Genomic DNA, 21,097 nt, shown 5'->3' with positions numbered 1-21,097 from the left:
AATTTTATTAGCTGTATAGAATAAGAGGAGCAAGAATTGCAGTATCTATTGCTGGTCATCAATTTTTTCTTATCATGACTTAATGAATATTATAATTACAAGGAGAGGCAGAAATATAAATTAGCTTGTTAGTTGGTTGGGACTTGCTAGTTTATTGGTTTTAGCTTGGGAAAAGCCCAGAATAGGGAAAAGGAGAAAGAAAAATATGTGGGGGTGCCTTAGAAGTCCTGGCACAAAATTTCTGCAACTTAATAATCATTCTTCATTTTAAATAATGAACACAGAGGCTTTAAATAAAGTTAAAAACACTGCCAATAACAATTCCTGCTGGTTCCATAGTAATTGACAGGGAACCTTGACTTATAAAACTTAATCTTGGTGGGTATGTGCTCCTTTAATCTCTATTAATGCATTGTGACAGCTTTTCATTACTTTTTCTTAAACATTTTTAATGTTTTATTTTTCAGCAAAAGCAAAAACATGAGTTATTTTGAGTGGGAAAATTTGGCATAGCCATCACAGTAATAGCACTTTTTACTTAAGTAGTACCTCTCACCTGAGGTTTTCAAAGTGCTTTTGAGTACATTTTATTAGGCCTGTGGGATGGAGGTCAGGAGAAAAGTTATTTGTAAGCACCATACGTTTAAAGCTTCTATGGAAGTGTAACCCAGGCCATGGGTAGAAAGTAATTTTCATCTTTAGTGCTCTAGATATGGATACATGTATGAAGTGATTCCTAAATTTTCAGTGCCCTTTGTTAAAAAATGTACCCAGATAATATTGAATTTAATGTGCTTTTAAACCTGTTTTAAAGCAAGTCATTTTTAACCCCCTCCAGCAATTGCTTCGAGAACGGCAGCAGATGGCCAGCCGTCCTTTTGCTTCTGTTGATGTAGCACTGGAAGTGGGAGCTGAACAAACAGACTTTCTGCGAGGGCCATTAGAGGTAGGAACAGTGGTGCTGAAAGGGGATCACTGTGATTTGCATATTTATATTGCTTCTCTAATCTGCATCTGCTTGTGAAGCCAAACAGAGTCTGATTATTGAGAGTTGACAAGATTCAACTACATATGTTATGCCATTTTCAAGGCACATAGTTTTAATCCTGTGACATGAGCTGTAACAAAAGTCACTGGAGAATCTATTATCCTAGGCAAGAGTGACAGACTGCTCACCTGGAAGCCTTTCCCTGACAGATAGGAGCTGAAGGAATTTAAGATATAGATATGATGGAAGAAATAAAGTGCTTATATTTAGTCTTTGGAGTACCCAGTACCCCTTAGTTAACAATTCACATCTATCTCTGTTAACAGTTTACTATAAAAGGTGGGTGGAGATGAGTTGCATTTTAATTACATAGTTTCATTTCTGAATGTTGAAAGGGTAAAACATAATGAATATTTTTATTTGTGGTTAATGGCTGTATTATTATATTCCTTTATTACAAAGGCAGAAATAGAGTATGGTGAAACAGAAATCATTATGTGTGAGTAAATGTGGTATTAGAATTGTAAAATAATGCATGAAATGGTTTTTGAAAATAATAACTTAGAAGAAAAATTCACAGATTCTGTTTAATGACTAAGTGAAGTAGTTTGAGGCATACTAATTTAATTATATGTTTATTATATTTATTTCCATTTTTATATGGCAAGATATTTAAGTAGAAAGATTAAGAAACTCTGTAGAATTGAAACATTTTATTCTCTCTTTTTAAAAATGGTCATATTTGACTAATTTTATGTTGCTATTTTCAAATTTTTCTTTACATCAAGGAAAGTAGGAATATAAAAATAGAATCCACCTAAAACATAGGTACAAATATAATTGCTTTTGTCTATAGCATTTTTGGTTATTCTTAAAACATAAAAATAAATCATACTTCATGGATGTTATACAAAGGACCAGTTTTTGTAAGGAATAAAATATTTTTGTGTATGTTTCCTTATGATGTTTAAAAATGTTTTATGTACTTGATTTTTTACTACTCTGGATCACAGGTTGCCATGGAAGCTTAGAACATTAGGAAATTTATGTGTATCTCTTCTATTACTTGTGGGAAATTACAAAAGAGAAGGAATGATTAAATGAAAGTTACAGCAAGTGTTGTAATTTCATTTTGACCCCTTGTTTTAATAACTTTAGTGAAAAACCTTTCACAAACAGAAAACCTGGACTATTTGAATCTAAATTCTTTTTTTCTGCCCCTCTGATTTAAAACATTCTGAAGAACTGCTAAAAATCAAGTAACAAGAGAAAAATAAATGCAAGTAATGTACACATAGTGCAAGGAGGAAAAGAAAGAATCAAAAACTAGAAAATTCACAAGTTTAAGGAACAAATGTTAACATACATGTATGTCATCATGTATGTCAATTTCACCTTAATAGTGTTCAAGAAGATATTATTAGCTGTACATGTTCATAATTTCTTATTTTATTTTTTTCAAATTTTATTTCATTCTTTATCCGTGTTATGTTTTTAACCTTAAGTTCTATTTTGTAGAGTTTAAAAATGTCTACCTCTACTTTCTTTTAGTTCATATTTGCCTGGTAGTCCTTTATTTCCAAAGTCTCTATGTCCCTCTGTTTTATACATATCCCTTGTGGAAAAGACTGTTAATTTTTTATTTTCCTATTTACTGTAAGTCTTTTTGATTGATATTTACATTGACAGTAATTACTGTTCCACCAAGGCTTATTTCAGCTACCCTATTGTGTGTGTGTATGTGTGTGTGTGTGTTATTGTTGTTATTACTGGCCTTGCTTCTTTTTGATTCTTTCTCCCAACTTCTTCTGACAAATTGATTTTTGTCTACTAAACTGAGTAGTGCATATTCTGTTTTTGTGTTTCTCTTACTTATCAAGATTCATAGTAATTTTTCCCTAGCAATGTCTAAAGCTTATTAAAACATATTCTTCCACTTCCCATCTCAAACAAAATCAATACTTTGGCATGCTCTTAACTTCCTTGGTTTCTCCCCACCGTATGTTGATACTACCTGGAATTTTTGATACAGATATTATGGACGTATTTCTTTCTTCATTGTGGCCTGTTCAAATAACAATGATCTTTCTTTACTCTCATTTACTTTTTATATCTAATTGTTTGTTCGTGCATTTCTTTCATTTTTCACTAAGGTAAATCCTCCAAAAGATTTTTTCAAAGAAAAAGTTTATATGGCATTTTCTTTGACATCCTAAATGCTTACCAATATGTTCATTTTTTTCCTCACACATAAATAGTATAATTGGATATAAAATTCTATGTTCAAAGTTTTCTTCTTCAAAATTTTAAACTTTCTCTCAAGTCTGATGTCAATTTGATTCTTTTTTGTTTGTTTGTTTTGATTGCTATTTTCTTCTTAGAATTTTTCAGAATTTTCTGATTCTCAGTGTTCTTAAACTTTTCTCCAATGTGTCCAAATACATATATTCTAATTTCTCCCGAAGTAATGGAAGACATACACATAAACTGATAGAATTATAAGGTCAGCAGTTGAGGTTGGGAGAAGTGAATGTTTAGGGATAGTCCCATTATCTGCATGTGTGGCTAAGAGATTCCTAATCCAAGCTGAGCCCTGGAATTCCCTGTCATTAGTCTGCAGCCTTGGGGTGACACTGGACTGGTTCTGCTCTCTCCTGCCCCACAACAGGTGGAATGGGTGGACAATGTGGATTTGGTCCTCCCCTAATATAGGCTACCACTTCCTGCTACAAGATGACTAGCCACTTTCTATCTTTCCGTGTTTCTTGAAAATTTTGTATGAATCACTGAGTATGTCTTTGAGATTCGTCAACCTTCCTATGTCTAGTATGTTGTCTTCATGTTTAAAATCAGGTGAGGGGACACGCATCTCATTCTGGTTTGCTATTTTGTTGGCTGCAGGACTATTTGTGCAAGTACTTTATGTACCATAAAGCATTATGCTAATGTTGGAATTCTTGCTATTTTTCTTTTATTTTACTCAGTTCTTTGAATAACTGACATGCCTCTCTGGTACCACTTTCTTTCTGAAACTTAAATTGAAGATGTCAAATGAAAAAAATAATTACATGTGAACTCTCATTTAGGAAAGCCCTTTTTATCTGGGAATCAAGATCTAGTTATTAATGTATAGTATTATTGTGTTTATGAAAATAGCTTTTTTGAAATATAATTCATATACCATATAATTCACAAATTTAACATATACAATTCAGTGGTTTTTGGTATATACACAGAGTTATGTAACCATCACCAAAATCAATTTTAGAACATTTTATCATCTCTGAAAGAAACCTTATACCCTTTAGCATTCACCCCCCATTTTTTCTTCAGCCCTCTCCTTCCCTACCTCTCAGCATTAATCTACTGTCTTTATAGATTTTCCTGTTTTGGATGTTTCATACATTGGACTTGTATGAAATATGGTCTTTTGTGACTAGCTTCTTTCATTTAGCATAATGTTTTTGAAGTTCATCCATGTTATATAGCATGTAATCAATGCCTTGTTCACCTTTATTGCTGAATCATATTCCATTGTATGGGTACAGCACATTAACCTGTTGATGGACATTTTGGTTGTTTTTACTTTTTGGATATTCTGAATAATGCTACTCTGAACATTTCTGTAAAATATTTTGTGTGGACATACATTTGTATTTCTTTTGGATATATACCTAAGAATGGAATTCCTGGATCATATGGTAATTTTTCACCACTTGTCTAAAATGCTTTCTTTCTCTGTTGAATAGTCTAGGGACCCTTGTTGAAAATCAATTGACCATAAATGTAAGCATTTATTTCTGGACTCTTAATACTGCTCTACCAATCTATATGTCTATCCTCATGACAGTTCCACACTGTTTTGATTACTGTAGCTTTGTAGTAAGTTTGGGAACCATAAAGTGTGAGTCATCCAACTTTGTTCTTAATGATTGTTTTGGAGCTTGCATGTGAACTTCCTATGTCATGGTAACAGTTGGAATGTTTAAATTGAGTTTAAGACATTGTTTTTCAAAATTCCTTTACATACAGTATCTAGATCTCATTTAAGCCTTAGGCCAATCTTATAAAATAAGCAGAGCGGATTTTGTTTTTTCTGTTTGCTGTTGATGAAACTTAGGCCCAAGAGCTTAAGACCTTTGTTCAAGATCACAAATTTAATCACCAGTAGAAGCTAGAATCAGGGTTTGAGTTTCAAACTGGCCTAAGTGCTTCCTTCCCACACCACATTTTATACCTGTTAATTTTAGTTCAAATGGAGAATACATCTTAGGCTCCAATATATCTATAGAATTTTTTTTGTAAAGCTATTTATAAATTTCATGTAGTATTCTTTGATTCCAGGTGCTCAAATAGTCATGGATAATTGTGGATCTTAAGGAAGAACTTTGAAGTAGAAAGTTAGAGGGTGTCTTAGTATATCAGAGAATTCCAGAAATTATCAATTGAAGAATATAAGAAATGAAGAAATATAAAGAAATAGAGGTGATTTATTAAACTGCAATAAACTCAGCGTATGAGCTTTCTGTTATTTTTATATTAGAAGTTTCTTATAAAAAGAACTTTTGTAGATTTTCTATGTTAGTAAAGCATAAGAGCTCTATAACTTGCTTTAGAAACAAAGTAATTTAAGATGGGTTTATTTGGTAATTATAGTCAAGTAGGCTAATTAGTAATTTTAAAGACAGTGTATACAGCATGATTAATTTTGACCAAACTAATAAATTTATTAGTATTCTATGTATATATTTTAGCCATTTTATACTAGAATTTTTATTTTACATATAGTAGTTTTGAAGTGCTATAAAAGTGGAGTATTTAAAAAAACATTGGACACATGAGAAGCATACAAGTATTCAATCCTCCCAAACTAGAAAAAATAATCTAATCTGGATTCTATTACTACTTTCTACTGGTAGTTCTAGCAGTGCTAATTTTGACATTGCATTGAAATCAGTTTTGTTTATTGGGACAGTTCAGCATAGTACGTTATGTAAGAAACCTCTCTCCCCAGGTGGCAAACACATTGTTTAAGTCTAAGGCAGACACAGTGAAGTGCCTCTCATGGTAAGAGCATTTTGGGCTTTGTTCCCAGAGCAGGATGAGCCAGTCCTTTGCTCTTGGGCACTGCCAATGGCCACTCTGGCTCTTCATTCCTGGCTACCGTTTTTATGGACAGTAGTTCCAGTGACTGGCCTAAGCAGCTTATTCACTTTGCCCCAGGTTTCTTATTTTTTAGCTGTTTTGTGATATTTGATATTTTTAATTATTTTTTACCATTTAATATTAACATTCTGATTATATAAATAATATATCTTTATTGCAGAAATAATAAAAATTGAAATCTTTAATAATCCCATCACCCACAAATATCCATTGCTAGAACTTTTATCTTTCTGATAACATTTTTATTTTGCATATACCTATTTTTATAAAATTAAGAGTATAATACATATGATTTTGCATATACCTATTTTTATTTTACATATACCTATTTTTATAAACACATATGATTTTGCATATACCTATTTTTATTTTGTATATACCTATTTTTACAAAATTAAGAGTATAATACATATAATTTTGTATTCTATTTTGTTTTAGTATTGTAGAAAGAACATTTTTCACTTCTAAGTTTGATTCAAAAATGTCATTTAAATTATTCTGTAGTATACCATCATTTATTTGCCTCTTTTATTTTCAATTAACTTTATTCTAAGTTCACAGTATTATGAATGACTAATTTTTCTATATAACTTTTAATCCTAATTTATGAAAGAAAAACTTCTGGATCAAAAGTTACTAACTGTTATGGATCTTAATGTATATTTCTTATTTACTTTCTAGAAATGTCCCTATTCATACAATCTTTAACAGGGTAGGAAAATTTCTGTTTTCCTGCATCCTTGTCAATAATAATCGTTGGCATTTTAAAATGAGTTGGTTATAATAATTTGATACTTAAAATGTTACCTTCTTTTAGTCAGGTTTGTTATTGTTAGTGAAATTGATTATTCATGTCTTGTCTTTACTTGTATTTCTCTTAGATGTTCATTTTGTTGCCCATTATTCTCTTGTTCTCTTCTTTTTTAAGCATTCATTGATAGTAATCTGATTATATAAGAAATACAATATTACTTATAGAAAACTTAGAAATGATAGAATAGCTCATTTAATATTTTTCTTTGTCTTTCTATGAAACTATTCCTTGTCTTCCTAGTTATAAATCAAATGTATTAAATGCTTATAAATTATCTGCTATAAATATATTTCTTTCTGGATATTGCTTTTAAAACTTCATATTTTCTGTATTTTTTATTAATCATATTATTTGTCTCTTGGTGGTATTTTTCAGACCCTACTTTTTCTTTCCATTAATATTTATCCTGAATTTTCTATTGTTTTTCTCTCTTTCCTTTTGAAAAAACATTCCCTTTTTTCTCAATTGATTTGCTTATTTAAGTTCTATTTCTTTTTAGTAATTCCCCTAACATTTTAACAGACATAGTTTAAGTCCAAAATTAGAGAATATTTCTCCCTTCTCCCAAAGAATATAAGAATAATTTAAATCTTGTTTCCAATTTACATGTTATGGTTATATTTTTGTACTTCTATGAGTTTAGTTTTTGTCACCCTTTGCATTGAACAGTTATTATTATTGTTGTTTTACATGATCGATATGTGTTTACTTATATATTGACTATTTTCGTTGCTCACAGTTCCTCTTTGTATTCAGAGCTTCCTTCTGAAATGTTTCTACCTCCCTATTATTTATCTTTAAGAAATTCATTTAGCACACATCTTTTCATAGTAAACTCTCTTAATCTTCTCTGCAGTTTCAGTATTCCCTTATTGTTTGCAACCTAAGAAATATATTTAAAACACACTTTATCAACACCATACTTATTTCATTCATCTGAAAACTTTTCTGGCTTCTGACTTACACTGTTGCTATAGCAGCCCTCTTATCCCCGAGGGATGCATTCCAAGACCACCAGTGGATACCTGGAACCTTGGATAGTACTGAACCCTGTATATACTATCTTTTCCTGTACATACATACCTATGATAAAATTTAATTTATAAATTAGGCACAGTACAAGATTAACAATAATTCCTAATAATAAAATAGAACAATTATAACAATATGCCAACATCACTACTCTTGCGTTTTGGAGCCATTTTTAAATAAAATAAGGGATACTGAGCACAAGCACTATGATATCATAACAATCTATCTGATAACCAAGAGAACTACTATGTGACTAATGTGCAAGTAGCTTATATAGCGTGGGTACAGGGTGACTGTGCTGGACGAAAGGATAATTCACATCCTACTCAGACTCAGAATGGCACACAATTTAAAACTCATGAATTATTTATTTCTGGAATTTTCCATTTAGTATTTTCAGACCACAATTGACTCCTGATAACTGAAACCATGGAAAGCAAAACTGCAGATAAGGGGAGACTACTATATTGAGAAATCTTCTATCAATATAATTATCATTTCTTTTTTTCATTTTCCAAAGTTCTATTTGGTTATCTTAAAAAATCTGGTTAGCAATTTATAAAAGTTTCTTTTTGCGTGCTAGTTTTTGTTACTTCATATCTCATTCCAAACATAATTACTTTTATTTTATATCTGATCCTTTCAATATCTGAAATCCTTGCAAATCTAAATTTATTATTTATTTCTGTTGGCTATCGTTTGCTGTGATTTATTTCCTTGGATTCGGTGATCTTCATGAGCTCCTATTTGATCTTATTTTGTGGTTTTCAAGTGACCTAAATAAAGAATGATCTTCTCCGTAGAGGAATGCTTCTGCAAGAAACCAAGAGACTGTCAACTATTCTTTAGCCACTTCTTCCAGAGTCTCTGGAATGGTGCAGGAACCTCAAACTCAGTTTTCTTACCCTGTGGGTTGCTTATATTAGCTTTAGTCCTCAGGGCAACTCTGATTTTATGTTTGCTTACTAATCATTGCTCCCTCTCCAATTTTATCTGGTTGCCTTGGAGCATTCCCTTACTGCCTGTAATCTCAGCAGTGCATTAGAAAGTTTGCTTCATTACCATTCGGTTATTTTGAAGTGTGAGGGCCCTACTTTGTCTATACTTTGCTATAGTTGTCTTCTATAGCATCTCTGCTTTATTGGGCACAGACTCTCTTTATTTGGATTGCCATTCTTCTTGGCCTTGGCTTGTTATTTTCATTGTTACCTTTTTAAGACTCAAGTTTTGGCAAGTCACAAGGGGTGACATGCAACTAGGGCGGGGAGGGAGGTTTTCTCTACTTGTTAATGAGTTAATGAAACAAAAGAAGTAGAGAATGAATTAAGGAAAAATGAATAAGAAACATCTTTAGGTGACAAAAAGGATTGCTGAGCAACATTGAAAACCCAAAGGAGCCTAAAGAGTAGGAGCTTTAGTATGGACAATTACATTGTCTTGTAATAACCTTCACATTAAAATCAAAAGTGAGGAAATCAGGCAGTGGGGCTTTCCCATGGTTAGATATTGGCAAGATGAATAAGGATAGAGAATGAAGCTAATGAGAGTTTCTGCGATACTAATCTGTGTACCTCTTTTAAATTGCTGGAAGTAGGAGTGAGAGGATTGATAGTGAAGGTAAATGTCTGTGCTTGATAATATGGAGAGTTCAAGAAATAGAGAGTTCAGGTTAATTAATTAGTTAAATCATTATTCACTTACTAATCCAACATTTACCATGTATCTCCTATATATCAACTATTGAGGATACAGAAATTAATATGGGAGCACATCCCTAATTGTGAATAACAATACAATTAAAAGTGAGGGGGAAATTCAGTGGTCAATATCTTAAATAGATTTGAGTTATGAAGTAATTAGAACTGCCTGATTTTGCCTTATTTATTGATTATTCTCAATTTGGTAGGTCTATGTTATAATCATTCAATTTTATAACTTTCTTATTTTACTTTAATGCATTAAGCCAGGTATTCACATAATCTCCTAGACTTAAAAACATTAAAAAGAATAACTAAAAACAACTTTGTTTAGTAAAGATGGTAATTTTAAGTGAACAGGCAAAATCTTTTGGTAGTAACATTGAAAAATGTTGTTCAGTCAGTATATTGTACACATGCACATGTCTTTGTTCTAGAGTAAAAATGTAATGAATATCCTAAATATATACTCAACATGAGTAAACATGAGTAAATATTGAGTATTATTTAAACTACATAAGTTTTTTGCTTATAACTTCTTGTTAGAAGAATCAATAGTTCCAAAAATTTTCTTTATTTCAGAATAATTTTGAAGTATGTATTGTATATGTGGCCTCTTCAATCTCTCTTTGAAACGATACATTATGACCTTTGTGTGTTTGGAGAAGTTTTGGGAATTTTTAAACAGTGGATACAGTCACAAAAGAGAATAATTTTGCTTACACAAATGTCAACTAGTTCAAAATAACATTTTATTAAAAGTATATTAAATTTTGATGATTCCATTTATTTGGAAAAAACTAACAAGAAAATGGTAGTGCACTATACTAGGCATTCCAGACAGCACCAAGATGTTTATGATACAGTTTTTACTCTAAAATATCTTAGAATCTGCTGCTAAGAATAACAATTACCTCACCCCTTGAATTATCCTCTAATTCTTCTGCTACTGTTTCTTTCTTTCTTTTTTTTTAAATTTCAGCATATTAACGGGGTACAAATGTTAAGGTACTGTTTCTTTTTCTTTAAGGCTCTCTGTTACTATATACTTTCTCATGCAAGATCACAGAATACTTTGATTCATCAGAGAAAGTTTAATTTCAGTATAATTATTAATAGTAATAAAGATAACAAACATGCCTTCTTTCCACTATAATATTTGATTAACTAAATATCTCTACTCAGTATCTCACTGTATTGAATGTGGTATGAGTATATGCATACATAAATGCACATAGAATTGCATATATACAGTTTTCATCAAACACTGAGAGAAAATATGATTGACACACTAATTATTTTCCTATATATTCCTGAAATGTCAAGACAACATAGTTGTCATAACATCAGTTATCAATTTTAAATAATGTTAATTTCTTCCTCTGATTAGAAAATTAATATATTCTAATTATAGAAACTTTGTAAAATACATAAAATATATTATAATAATAAAAAGCCTTATCCATACTCCATAATACAGTGACCACTCTAATCTAGATATAGAATGTATTCATCACAGTAGAAATTTCCCTCATGCCCCTTTGCAGTGAAGCCCGTCCCTCTGCCTCAATCCCCTGGCAACCACTTATCTGATTTATGTCCTTATGGTTTTGCCTTTTCTAGAAAATCATATAAATTTAGCCATGTAGTATGTAGCGTTTTGTGTTTGGCTTCTTTCATTTAGCATAATGCGTTAAATCAAATCCATGTCATTGCATGTATCGGTAGTTTATTGCTGAGTTTATTCCATTGCATAGATGCACCACAAGTTATTCATCCAATCAGTAGGTAATGGACATTTATATTATTTCCATTTTGGAGTAATTGTAAATAAGGCTATCATTAACATTTGCCTACTGGGCTTTCTAAGGAAATATGTTTCTATTTCTCTTTGGTAAAAACCTATCAGTAGGATTTCTGAGTCATATAGTAAAAGTATGTTTAACTCTAACAATTTTCCAAAATGGGCATGCCATTTTGTATTCCTATCAGCAGCATATAAGAGTTCCAATTGTTTCACATCCTCACCAGCACTAGATATTGTTGAGTTTTTGTATTTTGTTTTGTCATTTCTAATAGGTATGTGTATTTGGTTTTGAGGAGATCTAAATAACTTTCCAACATAGATGGGGCCTGGCTACCCATTTATAGGTATGAATATCTTAATATTAAATTTTTCTATGTACATTCATGGTCATATATGCATAGACATTAACTGAGGGATACTCAAAAATAAAAGGCAGAGGGCAGAAGATATCTAATATCTGCTTATAAAACAAAAATCTAAAAATGTAACTTTGAAAAATATCTTACTAAAATAGTTGTATTTTTCCAGCTTCCTATGAGGCCTTCTTTACTGAAACAACTCCATTAAATTAGAAATAAAATATTAATATCAAAGATTAATTATTAACTTTTATAATAAAAATATTAAGCATATATAGAAATAGAGAAATGAATCATATTACTCAACTTCAGCAATTGTTGACTCATAGCCAGTCATGTTTCATCTTTATTCCCTCTTGCCCCCAATTCCACCAGTGAGTATTTTGAATCAAATCTCAGGCATCAAAGATTAAATCTCAATTAAATCTCAGAGTTTTTGATTTATTACATTAGTATTGAAAATAATTATCTTAAAATGTTTAAATGTTTAAATTTCTAATATTAATCTCTAAGGTTCAGTAGTTTTTGGTTTGACCTACTTACATGTGAAGTATTTGCTAGGTGTATTACTCCAGGCATTTATCCAATAAGCAATGGGAAATCATTACACCTGAATGGGAATAAAAGCTCATTAAGTGAGATTGTTTTACTTTATTAGCATACTGTGAACATAGTTTCTTTAATAGCACTGTACAGACATTAACTTATAAGAACTGTAGGTTTTGCTTAATGGAAGCTGCCATTTGATATATGTTTTTATTTACTATATTTTATTTTCTTAAATTACACATTGACTACAATCCTAGGAGTACTTTCTTAATTCTTATTACAATACTGATCTAATTTTTCTCACTGGGAAGTTCAATTGAAGTGCATAACCAGTTTTAATTAAGAATGAAAAAGAAAAAGCAAAACTTCACATCGTTAGGAATTCTGATTTTTGCCACTCTAATAAAAAAGACCATGAGCAATATGAAATTAGTCAGATGTGAGAAATGATAACCAATCATGTTATGGGTCGCCTATAACAAACTACAATTATTGGGAAAGTAACCTTGACATATTTCAGTTCAAGTATGAGAATCTATAGTTTATTATATTCCAGACAGTATCCATTACCAAAGATGTAGGGCCAAATTAACTTTAATGTTGCAGTCTTCACAAGACATTCCATAGCTAGCAATAACATTAAGATAATGCTGTTAAAATAAGAATTTCAATTATAAGGCAGATGAGACTGTGAAAAACATGACAGCCTTAATGAGCACTAGGAGTTGGTACTCACTTTGATAGGAGCATAGTTACCATAGATAGAAAGGAAACAAAATAGCCTGCAGCCTTTTCCTGTTGTGTGTCACCCTCTATTGATGACAGCTTTGGGTTCAAATTCATTTCTGTTTACTCTCCCAGGCTGGTGATATGATGATGATCCTGTTATCTTTCAATTGCAGCTAGAATACTTTCAATTTCTGTGGTGCTTTATTCTTCCAAATAACTGACAGCATATTATCTTATTTGCTCTCATCACATCTTGATTAAGAAAGAAAAGGAATGGAGCTGTTGGCCCTATCTCGTAGGTGGAAAAACTGGATCAGTAACTCTGGTAACACTGGAAGTAGATTCAAATTACTTGAAAGATCACCAAGTGTTTATTCAGGGGACTGATTTTAACCAAGGCACGTGTCATGAATATGACCGAAATGTGGCGTCATTGATTCTGGTTGTGTTAGATACATTCTTGTTTTTGACTTGAGAGTGGTAGGAAGCTAGGGAGCTGGTGAAAATCACTGATGGTGATAAGATCAGAGGAAAGAAAGGCTATTATTGAGAGGTATGTTAGTCTGTTCAAGCTGCTGCAACAATAATACCATAAACTAGGTGACTTATAAGCAACATAAACTTATTTCTCACAATTTTGGAACCCAGGAAGTCCAAGATCGAGGAACCAGAACATTTGGTGCCTGGTGAGGAGTCCACTTTCTGGTTCATAGACAGCACCTTCTGGCTGTGTCCTCACGTGGTAGAAGGGGCAAACACGCTCCCTAAGTTCTCTTTCATAAGGGCACTTACCAGTCTTGAGGGGTCTGCCCTCATAACCTCACATCCCAAAGGCCCCACCTCTTAATACCAACACTTTGTGGATTAGGTTTCAACATATGAATTTTAGGGGAATACAAATATTCAGACCGTAGCAAGAGCTGTATATTCTTTGTATCCCCTAAGTGTGGAGTCACTCCTACAGTGGCTGTACATACTGGCCTTTTTAGTGAAGCCTGTAAGTCATGTACAATGTAGTGTTATTGTTTTCCTGATAAGGTTTAGCAAAGAAACCTACTCCCAGGGCAGCCAGCAACATTGAAAACACTTTTACTTGTCCTAAAGCTTTAAGGTTGTTTTATACGATTAAGGAAGGCTAAGAGTCCATCCTGCCCATCTGATCTATAATTCATTTGATTAATGCTAATGATCAGCTGCATCTTGTTTTCTTCTTCATTTCTTCACATAAATAAATCTATGTGATAATTTTGGTTATTTTTAAAGATCTAGAACTCTGTTCTGCCTCTGGAAAGCCCTGTAGACTACTTGGTTTTAATCACCTTTTACTGTATATAAGTATATAATCACCACTTATATAATTAATATAAACATTTTTCCTCAATTTCTTTATAAATACATTTCTCATAAGACGTTTTCATCCATATTGCTTGCTCTAAAGTGTGACCAATTTTCATAGTCTTTACTGCAATATGTTGTAGAATACCTGTAATGTTTGTGCTGTCTACTCTCATATTTACTTAATCTATCATCAAAGGGAGCATGACTGATGCCTTTAAGTGAACCAATCGATTATGCTGCATTATGTTTAGCTTTCACAGCAGCAATTTTCTTTTCTCCCTTAAGAACCTTAATTCTGGAAATGAGCATTTCATCTAAATTCAGAATGTTTATTTACTAAATGCAAATGTATTTAGCTTATATAATACATATAGAAACAACAGATCCATAGATTAACGACACAATGTATAAAGACATTTTATTAGAGTCTATAGTGATTTAAAATATAATAAATGAAATTAAAGTACAAATATTACAGTAAATCTTCCAAGATAAACCACAGAACTCAAATGCAAAATTGATGTTCTTAGATTCATTAGTATGTTGTTGAACAATTTAAAATATAATACTATATTATCAAAGACTTTTTAAAACAGATCTTTACTTTTTAAATGTAAGAACATAGTGGATCTTAACAATCTTGTTGCAATAATTTCATATGTTTTTTCTTATACCTATTTTGTTTTCTCTCCTTTCTTTATCACTAGAAACAATAAACCAATAATTTTAAAACAAGTAGAACTCACTATTTTTCTTCTTGTGCATTCCTTTTTGTTCTGTTAATTGTACTTAGAAACATAGTATTTCTACTTCCTGGGATTCGCTTGTGCAGAGCCCCGTACTGGTATCTGAACATAAAAGTTTATATATAATCATCATTATCTATTAATTTAAAAAAAGTGAAATAGAAAAATAGGTGAAAGACATATATACAGTAAAAATGTTGAACAAAAACCTCACTATGTGTTCTTATTATCTGATATCACTTTATAACATGTAATTAATATTATAATCCTCATAATAATGTTTAAAGTGATCTTTTATAAATGATATTTCACCTCCTATGCATTCCTTTTGGTGAAGAATAATTGACTTATCTCATTATTAATCAGATTTAGACCTTAGTAACATGTAGGATGAAAGTTATTTTGAAATTCAAAGAGAGATACCTAAAGAGGAATGAAATCAAGGCCAAAAATGTAGTCATCTTACCTCTAATGTAGAGAGCATTAAATTTGAAGTCAGAATTCCAGTTCCAGTTCTACTTTTAACTTTGTGAGCTTGAGAAAGTAACTTAGGCATTGCTAAGCTTCAAAATTCTCATTTATAAAGTGGAGATAAGAAATACTTTCTATGCCTAGCACTCAGAGTTCTTGTTGGATCGAATGAAATTTGCTACATTTAGATGGCAAACCCAACCTTGCTATCTAAATGTAAAGTATTCTACCATTTACATTTATACATTTTAATATTGATTTATTGATTATTGTCAATGTGCAAGGAACACTGCTAGACATTGGAGGAAAAAAGGGAATAAGATAGTACCCAGACACCTCAAATTCTAGTGGGAAGGATATATGAACACATAATAAAATAATTTTGGTCACTGGCTTTAATTGAAAGTTGTTGGTTGAATATTTGCCAAGTCTAATTAATCATTCTATAATAAGAGATAGTATAATAGTTTAAAAGGAAATTTACAAACAAAAATTAGATATATATCAAATTATATATGAAAATGTAGTAAATGAAAAAATTGGCATATCAATTAATAGGAAAATTAATAGGATGTGCTTTTCAGTAAATGGTATTGCATAGAAGAGCTATATGGAAAAAGAGAACACCGAATCTGTTCCAACATAACATAGCAAATTCTAAAGAGATCCAAAATTTAAACGTAGAAACCAGTATGTTAACAGAAGGAAAGAAAGGTGAATTACTCTATACCTCTGAATGGCCACAACTTTGCTAACTGTGATTCAAAATCCAGAATCCATAAGGGAAAAGATTAATAAATCTGACTCTATGAAAATTAAAAAAAAAATCCATGATCAAGAAAAGTAAAATAGAAAATGGAAAGTGTAGAAAATATTTTCAATTTTAGATATCCCCAAAAGATAAAGAGCTTTTAAAATTAAGAAATACCAACAACCCTACAAAATAGAGCAAGAACTATAAACAGACAGCTCACAGAAACAGAAATGCAAAGGGCCGTATGCATAGGAAAATATGTTCAAATTCACTAATAAAAATGCTAATTAAAATTAACTGAAATTAAATTGTTTATCAATAAGATTATCAAAAATCCAAAATATTAACAACATATTTGTGGTAATAAAAAAAAAATGGCCCCCAAAGATGTCCACATCCTAGTTCCCAGAACTTCACATTGCAAAAGGGACTTTTAAGAGATGACTAAATTAAGGATTATAAGAATTATGAAATGTGGAGATTATCCTGAATTACTTGGATGGGCCCAAAGTAATCACAAAGGTCCTTATCAGTGAGAGAGGCGTGAGGAGAGTTAGTCAGAGAAAAAGATATATGCAGTGATGGAAGCAGAAGTCACAGAGATGTGATTGCTGGCTCTGGTGATGGAAGGGGCCAGGAGCCAAGGAATCCACGTGGGCAGCCACTAAAAGCTAGCAGAAACAAAGGAACAGATTTTCTCGTAGAGCCTCTGACAGTAGTACAGAGCTGCTGTAACCCAGTGAGACCCACTTTGGACTTCTGATTTCCAGAATTAAAAGATAATAAATTTGTGTTGTTTTAATCTACTACATTTGTGGTAATTTGTTACTATTGCAATAGACAGTACAATTCTCTAAGAGGAAATTGTGAGAAAACAGGCACTTTCATATATTGTTATACAGCCTCTGTGGAGATTTTACTATATTTACATATACACTTACCCTTAAATCCCACAAACACCATCTCTGTCACTGTCTAAAACAGTGGGTAAGACTATTGCAACACTATTCGTAATGGCAAAAAAGAATGGGAACAACCCACATATCTATTAATAGATATTGGTCCTATGAAGTGAGGTATAATGTTGTACTATGTAGCTATAAAAAAAATAAAATGTACATATTTTGTTTTGTAATGATCTCTGGGCAATATAGTTAAGTGAAAGTGGCATGGTAGAAAAAACTGTGTAATATATATACTATGTTACTATTAGATGAAGAAGGGGGAGAATATACATATACATATAAACATGCATGCATATTTGTTTTTTTAACAATGAAAGGATTAACTAAAAATGGGGTTTTGGTTTTGGGGTGTTTTTTTTTAGTAGTTATTCATAGGGCTAAAAGAATAGCATGAAAGGAAGAGGAATGGAAGTTAAACCTCTCTAAGTCTACTTTATTTTGTAGATCTGACCCTAAAACCATATGACTGTACTATAATTAGAAGTTTTACTGATTCAGGAAGTACAAAAATAAAGAAGCAAAGGTTAGAATTAATATATCAATGAATATAAATATAAATGAATTAGTCTTATGAGAATTTTCTAATTAATAGAAAACACTTCTCAGAACTGATAAAGGATGGAATTTGTTCAGACCCATTAGGGCCTCACAATCAAATAGGGAAATCAGATGATATGGAAGTACACTTCAAGGTAGATAGTGAAACATACGAAAGAGGAGTGTAATGATATTTCAAAGAAATGGAACATACTTCCATGTAGGACACTAGGAAAGACTGTATTCATTCGGTCAGTCTTATATTCAGTGAACATTTACGAAGCACCTATTATGGGATGAACTCTGTGGTAGGCATTAAACAGCAATTTTTAAAACAGCCCCAAATTCCTGCCTTCACAGAGCTTACATTCCAGTGGGATGAGGGTAACAGACAATAAATTTTAAAAAACTGAGAATTAGATCAGTAAATTTAGTATCATGGAGATCACTGTCGACCACAGCAAGAGCATATACATTCCTATCACCAAAACACTCAGAGTCACCACAGATGGAGACCAACATATACATAACCAAGTGCTCTGTAGTATGATATATCCTACCTACTTTTAAAGTTGCCTCCATAGAGCTTGCATTATATTGTGCACTTAATAGACGCTAAGTCCTCAATGGATGTTTTTTCCATAAATATACAAGAAAATGATATATTTATGCAAATTAATGTTAGCAATTCTTTTGTACTTAGTCATACATCCAGCCTCTAAAATGTTTATGTCTAGTATTATTATTATCAGGTAGCACAAACTGAAGGTAGACAAATATTATTTGACATACCTACCAGTAGATAAGGGAACATTTACAGAGATAATTAGAACATTCCAATTTGTCTACTTCTCAAAGAATACCTCTACATCTTATAACCTTAAAAACAATTTCAATCATAGATCTTATAACCTTAAAATAATTTAATTCACAAATTTGAAATGTATTAATAACATTTAATTATGTAAGTGATTGTATGAATAATTATTCAGTCATACATACCATTCAGTCTTACAACTCAAGAGTTTACTGTAAGGGAAAAAATCATTTTTTTTCTCCTCAAGAGATTATTTAACTGCATTAGTAGTGGTACTTTATTAATGATAATATGATAATTAAAGGGAAAAGTAAAGATATTAAGCTAAAATACAACTGTTACAGGCTAGAATAAAATTATCAATACTTTAAAAAGTGAATTTGCCTTTTAATTATCCCAATATAAGTACATATATTTGAAAAACAATAATACATATATAACTAATATGTATTATTTATTTAATCTATAGGTAATGGTTGATGTATAAAAGAATTCCTAGACTCCTCCTCATAACTGTATAATCCCCCAACCCAGGGGGCCTTGTCCTATAGATTATAGATTTACTTGCAACAGAGCTATGTTTTCAATAAAATGTAGGAAGATCACTTTTTTAATTTGATTTGCTTTACCAATGAAATTCCATAGAAAGAAAATATTTCCAATACTTGGATAAATTGAGCTGTCCTATTTTGCATGAGGACTATTCTACATGAGTTTGGTCCTGGGCTAAGAACAAACTTAGGAGACTCTCTTCTACCACTTAATGGTGCTATGATGCAAGGTGCATTAGTTTACCTATAGCTCAATTTCTTCATCTACAAGATAAAGATAATAATATCTACACTCAGTGATGTTGTGAACATGAAATGAGATGCACAGATGATTGTTTTATGTTATTAGTGGCATATTATTAATAACAAAATAACTGTAAGCCCTTCTATATTTCAACTCATATGCTTTTACATAAATGTTGAAACACATTAGCTCATTTTCATACCCTACTGAATAGAGTATATGAAAAAGAATCAATTCTGGTTTTTGTGAGAATCTTTTTATTACTTTAATAGTATCAATAACAAAATATTTTTTATAGTTTTAAAATGGTGCATTCAACCTGCACAGCAGCCCAATAATACAAGCATTTACTATCCTCATCTCATAGATGGATACAGTGAGTTAAGACATACTATTTTGAAAATTAGTACCCATTGTATTTTATTGTTTGTGCAGATGTAGGAAGTCTGGTTTAGACTGAATGAGTTCTGTCTTGAGAAAATTGGTATTTTTAAATAAATTTCTTATTTTATTTACCTTTATCTTTAAACCAGGGTTTCTCAACTTGGCACTGTTAACGTTTTGGGGTGGTAATTCATTGGAGTGGGGGGTTATTCTGTGAACTGTAGGATATTTAGCATGATCCCCAGCCTCTACCCTCTAGATGCCAGTAGCAGCCCCACTCTAGTTGTCACAACCAAAAGTGTCTCCTCCAAACATTGTCAAATGTCCCCTAGGGAAATAACCAGGGGACATTTGTGAGAACAAATGAGTGAGAAAAAGTGAGAACTAGTGAGAACCAGTGTTTTAAACTTTAGTACAGCAAAGGTTTAATTAGCTAGGTTCTGATTAATTTTTTTAATTAAAAAGTAAAGATGATAATTTTAAAGTAGTTTATGATATAGTCACAAAATATTTTAGTAAATAGGATTTTCTAATTGTGAACATATGAAATTAGACTGATAAAAATTGGACTTATATAAAAATGTGAACTTTAGTTAAAATAAACTATATATATATATTCCATATAGCTCATTACATATAATTTGTTCAATTAATGCTTCCTACAAAACAACATTTATTATTCTACTCTTATTACCAAAAATGATAATACTTGTACTAAATATATTTGTGGTTTGGGTTTTTATTCTTTTTGGTTTTGATTTTACAAATACTGATTACATTTTAGTAAGGATAAAATTTATTTTTATTTTTTGCTCTAGTACATATTTCATCCTATAGATTTTTATCCCTGTAATGACATGACATTTTCCTCCTTCACAAAACAGTATAAGAATAAAAAATATATTTATTTTTTCATATTTTTCATTGGTACTGAATTTTAAATAAAAATAACTTGTAATTTAAAATATCGTAAATAGCATGTCTACAAGATTTTTACATACTGAATAAAACATTTGTTGTTTAATTATATAACTTATTGTGGCATATTTTTTCCCATTACCCTATTATCCTGGCTTGAAAGAAAGATAAATATAAATGTTAGGTTATCATTAGTATAATTAAGCCACTAAAATTTAAACACATTTCTTC

General features: G+C 31.2%; 1 protein-coding gene across 2 annotated transcripts in view; it reads left to right on the top strand.

Moving 5' to 3' along the window:
• ATRNL1 (attractin like 1) overlaps nt 1–21,097 on the top strand; it is a 615,535-nt gene that overhangs the window by 412,404 nt on the left and 182,034 nt on the right. Inside the window, exon 27 of one of the 2 annotated variants that reach the window (XM_012772753.2) lies at nt 839–946. The exons of the other annotated variant lie outside the window; for it this stretch is intronic. Within the exon in view, the coding sequence (XP_012628207.1) occupies nt 839–946 (108 nt within the window). The remainder of the gene's footprint in view (nt 1–838; nt 947–21,097) is intronic. 2 annotated transcript variants of the gene reach the window in all.

Source organism: Microcebus murinus, chromosome 14, assembly GCF_040939455.1.
Source record: "Microcebus murinus isolate Inina chromosome 14, M.murinus_Inina_mat1.0, whole genome shotgun sequence".
NCBI classification, from domain to species: domain Eukaryota; kingdom Metazoa; phylum Chordata; class Mammalia; order Primates; family Cheirogaleidae; genus Microcebus; species Microcebus murinus.
Note: the sequence above shows the minus strand (reverse complement) of the source record. Positions and strands in the feature narration are given on the sequence as shown.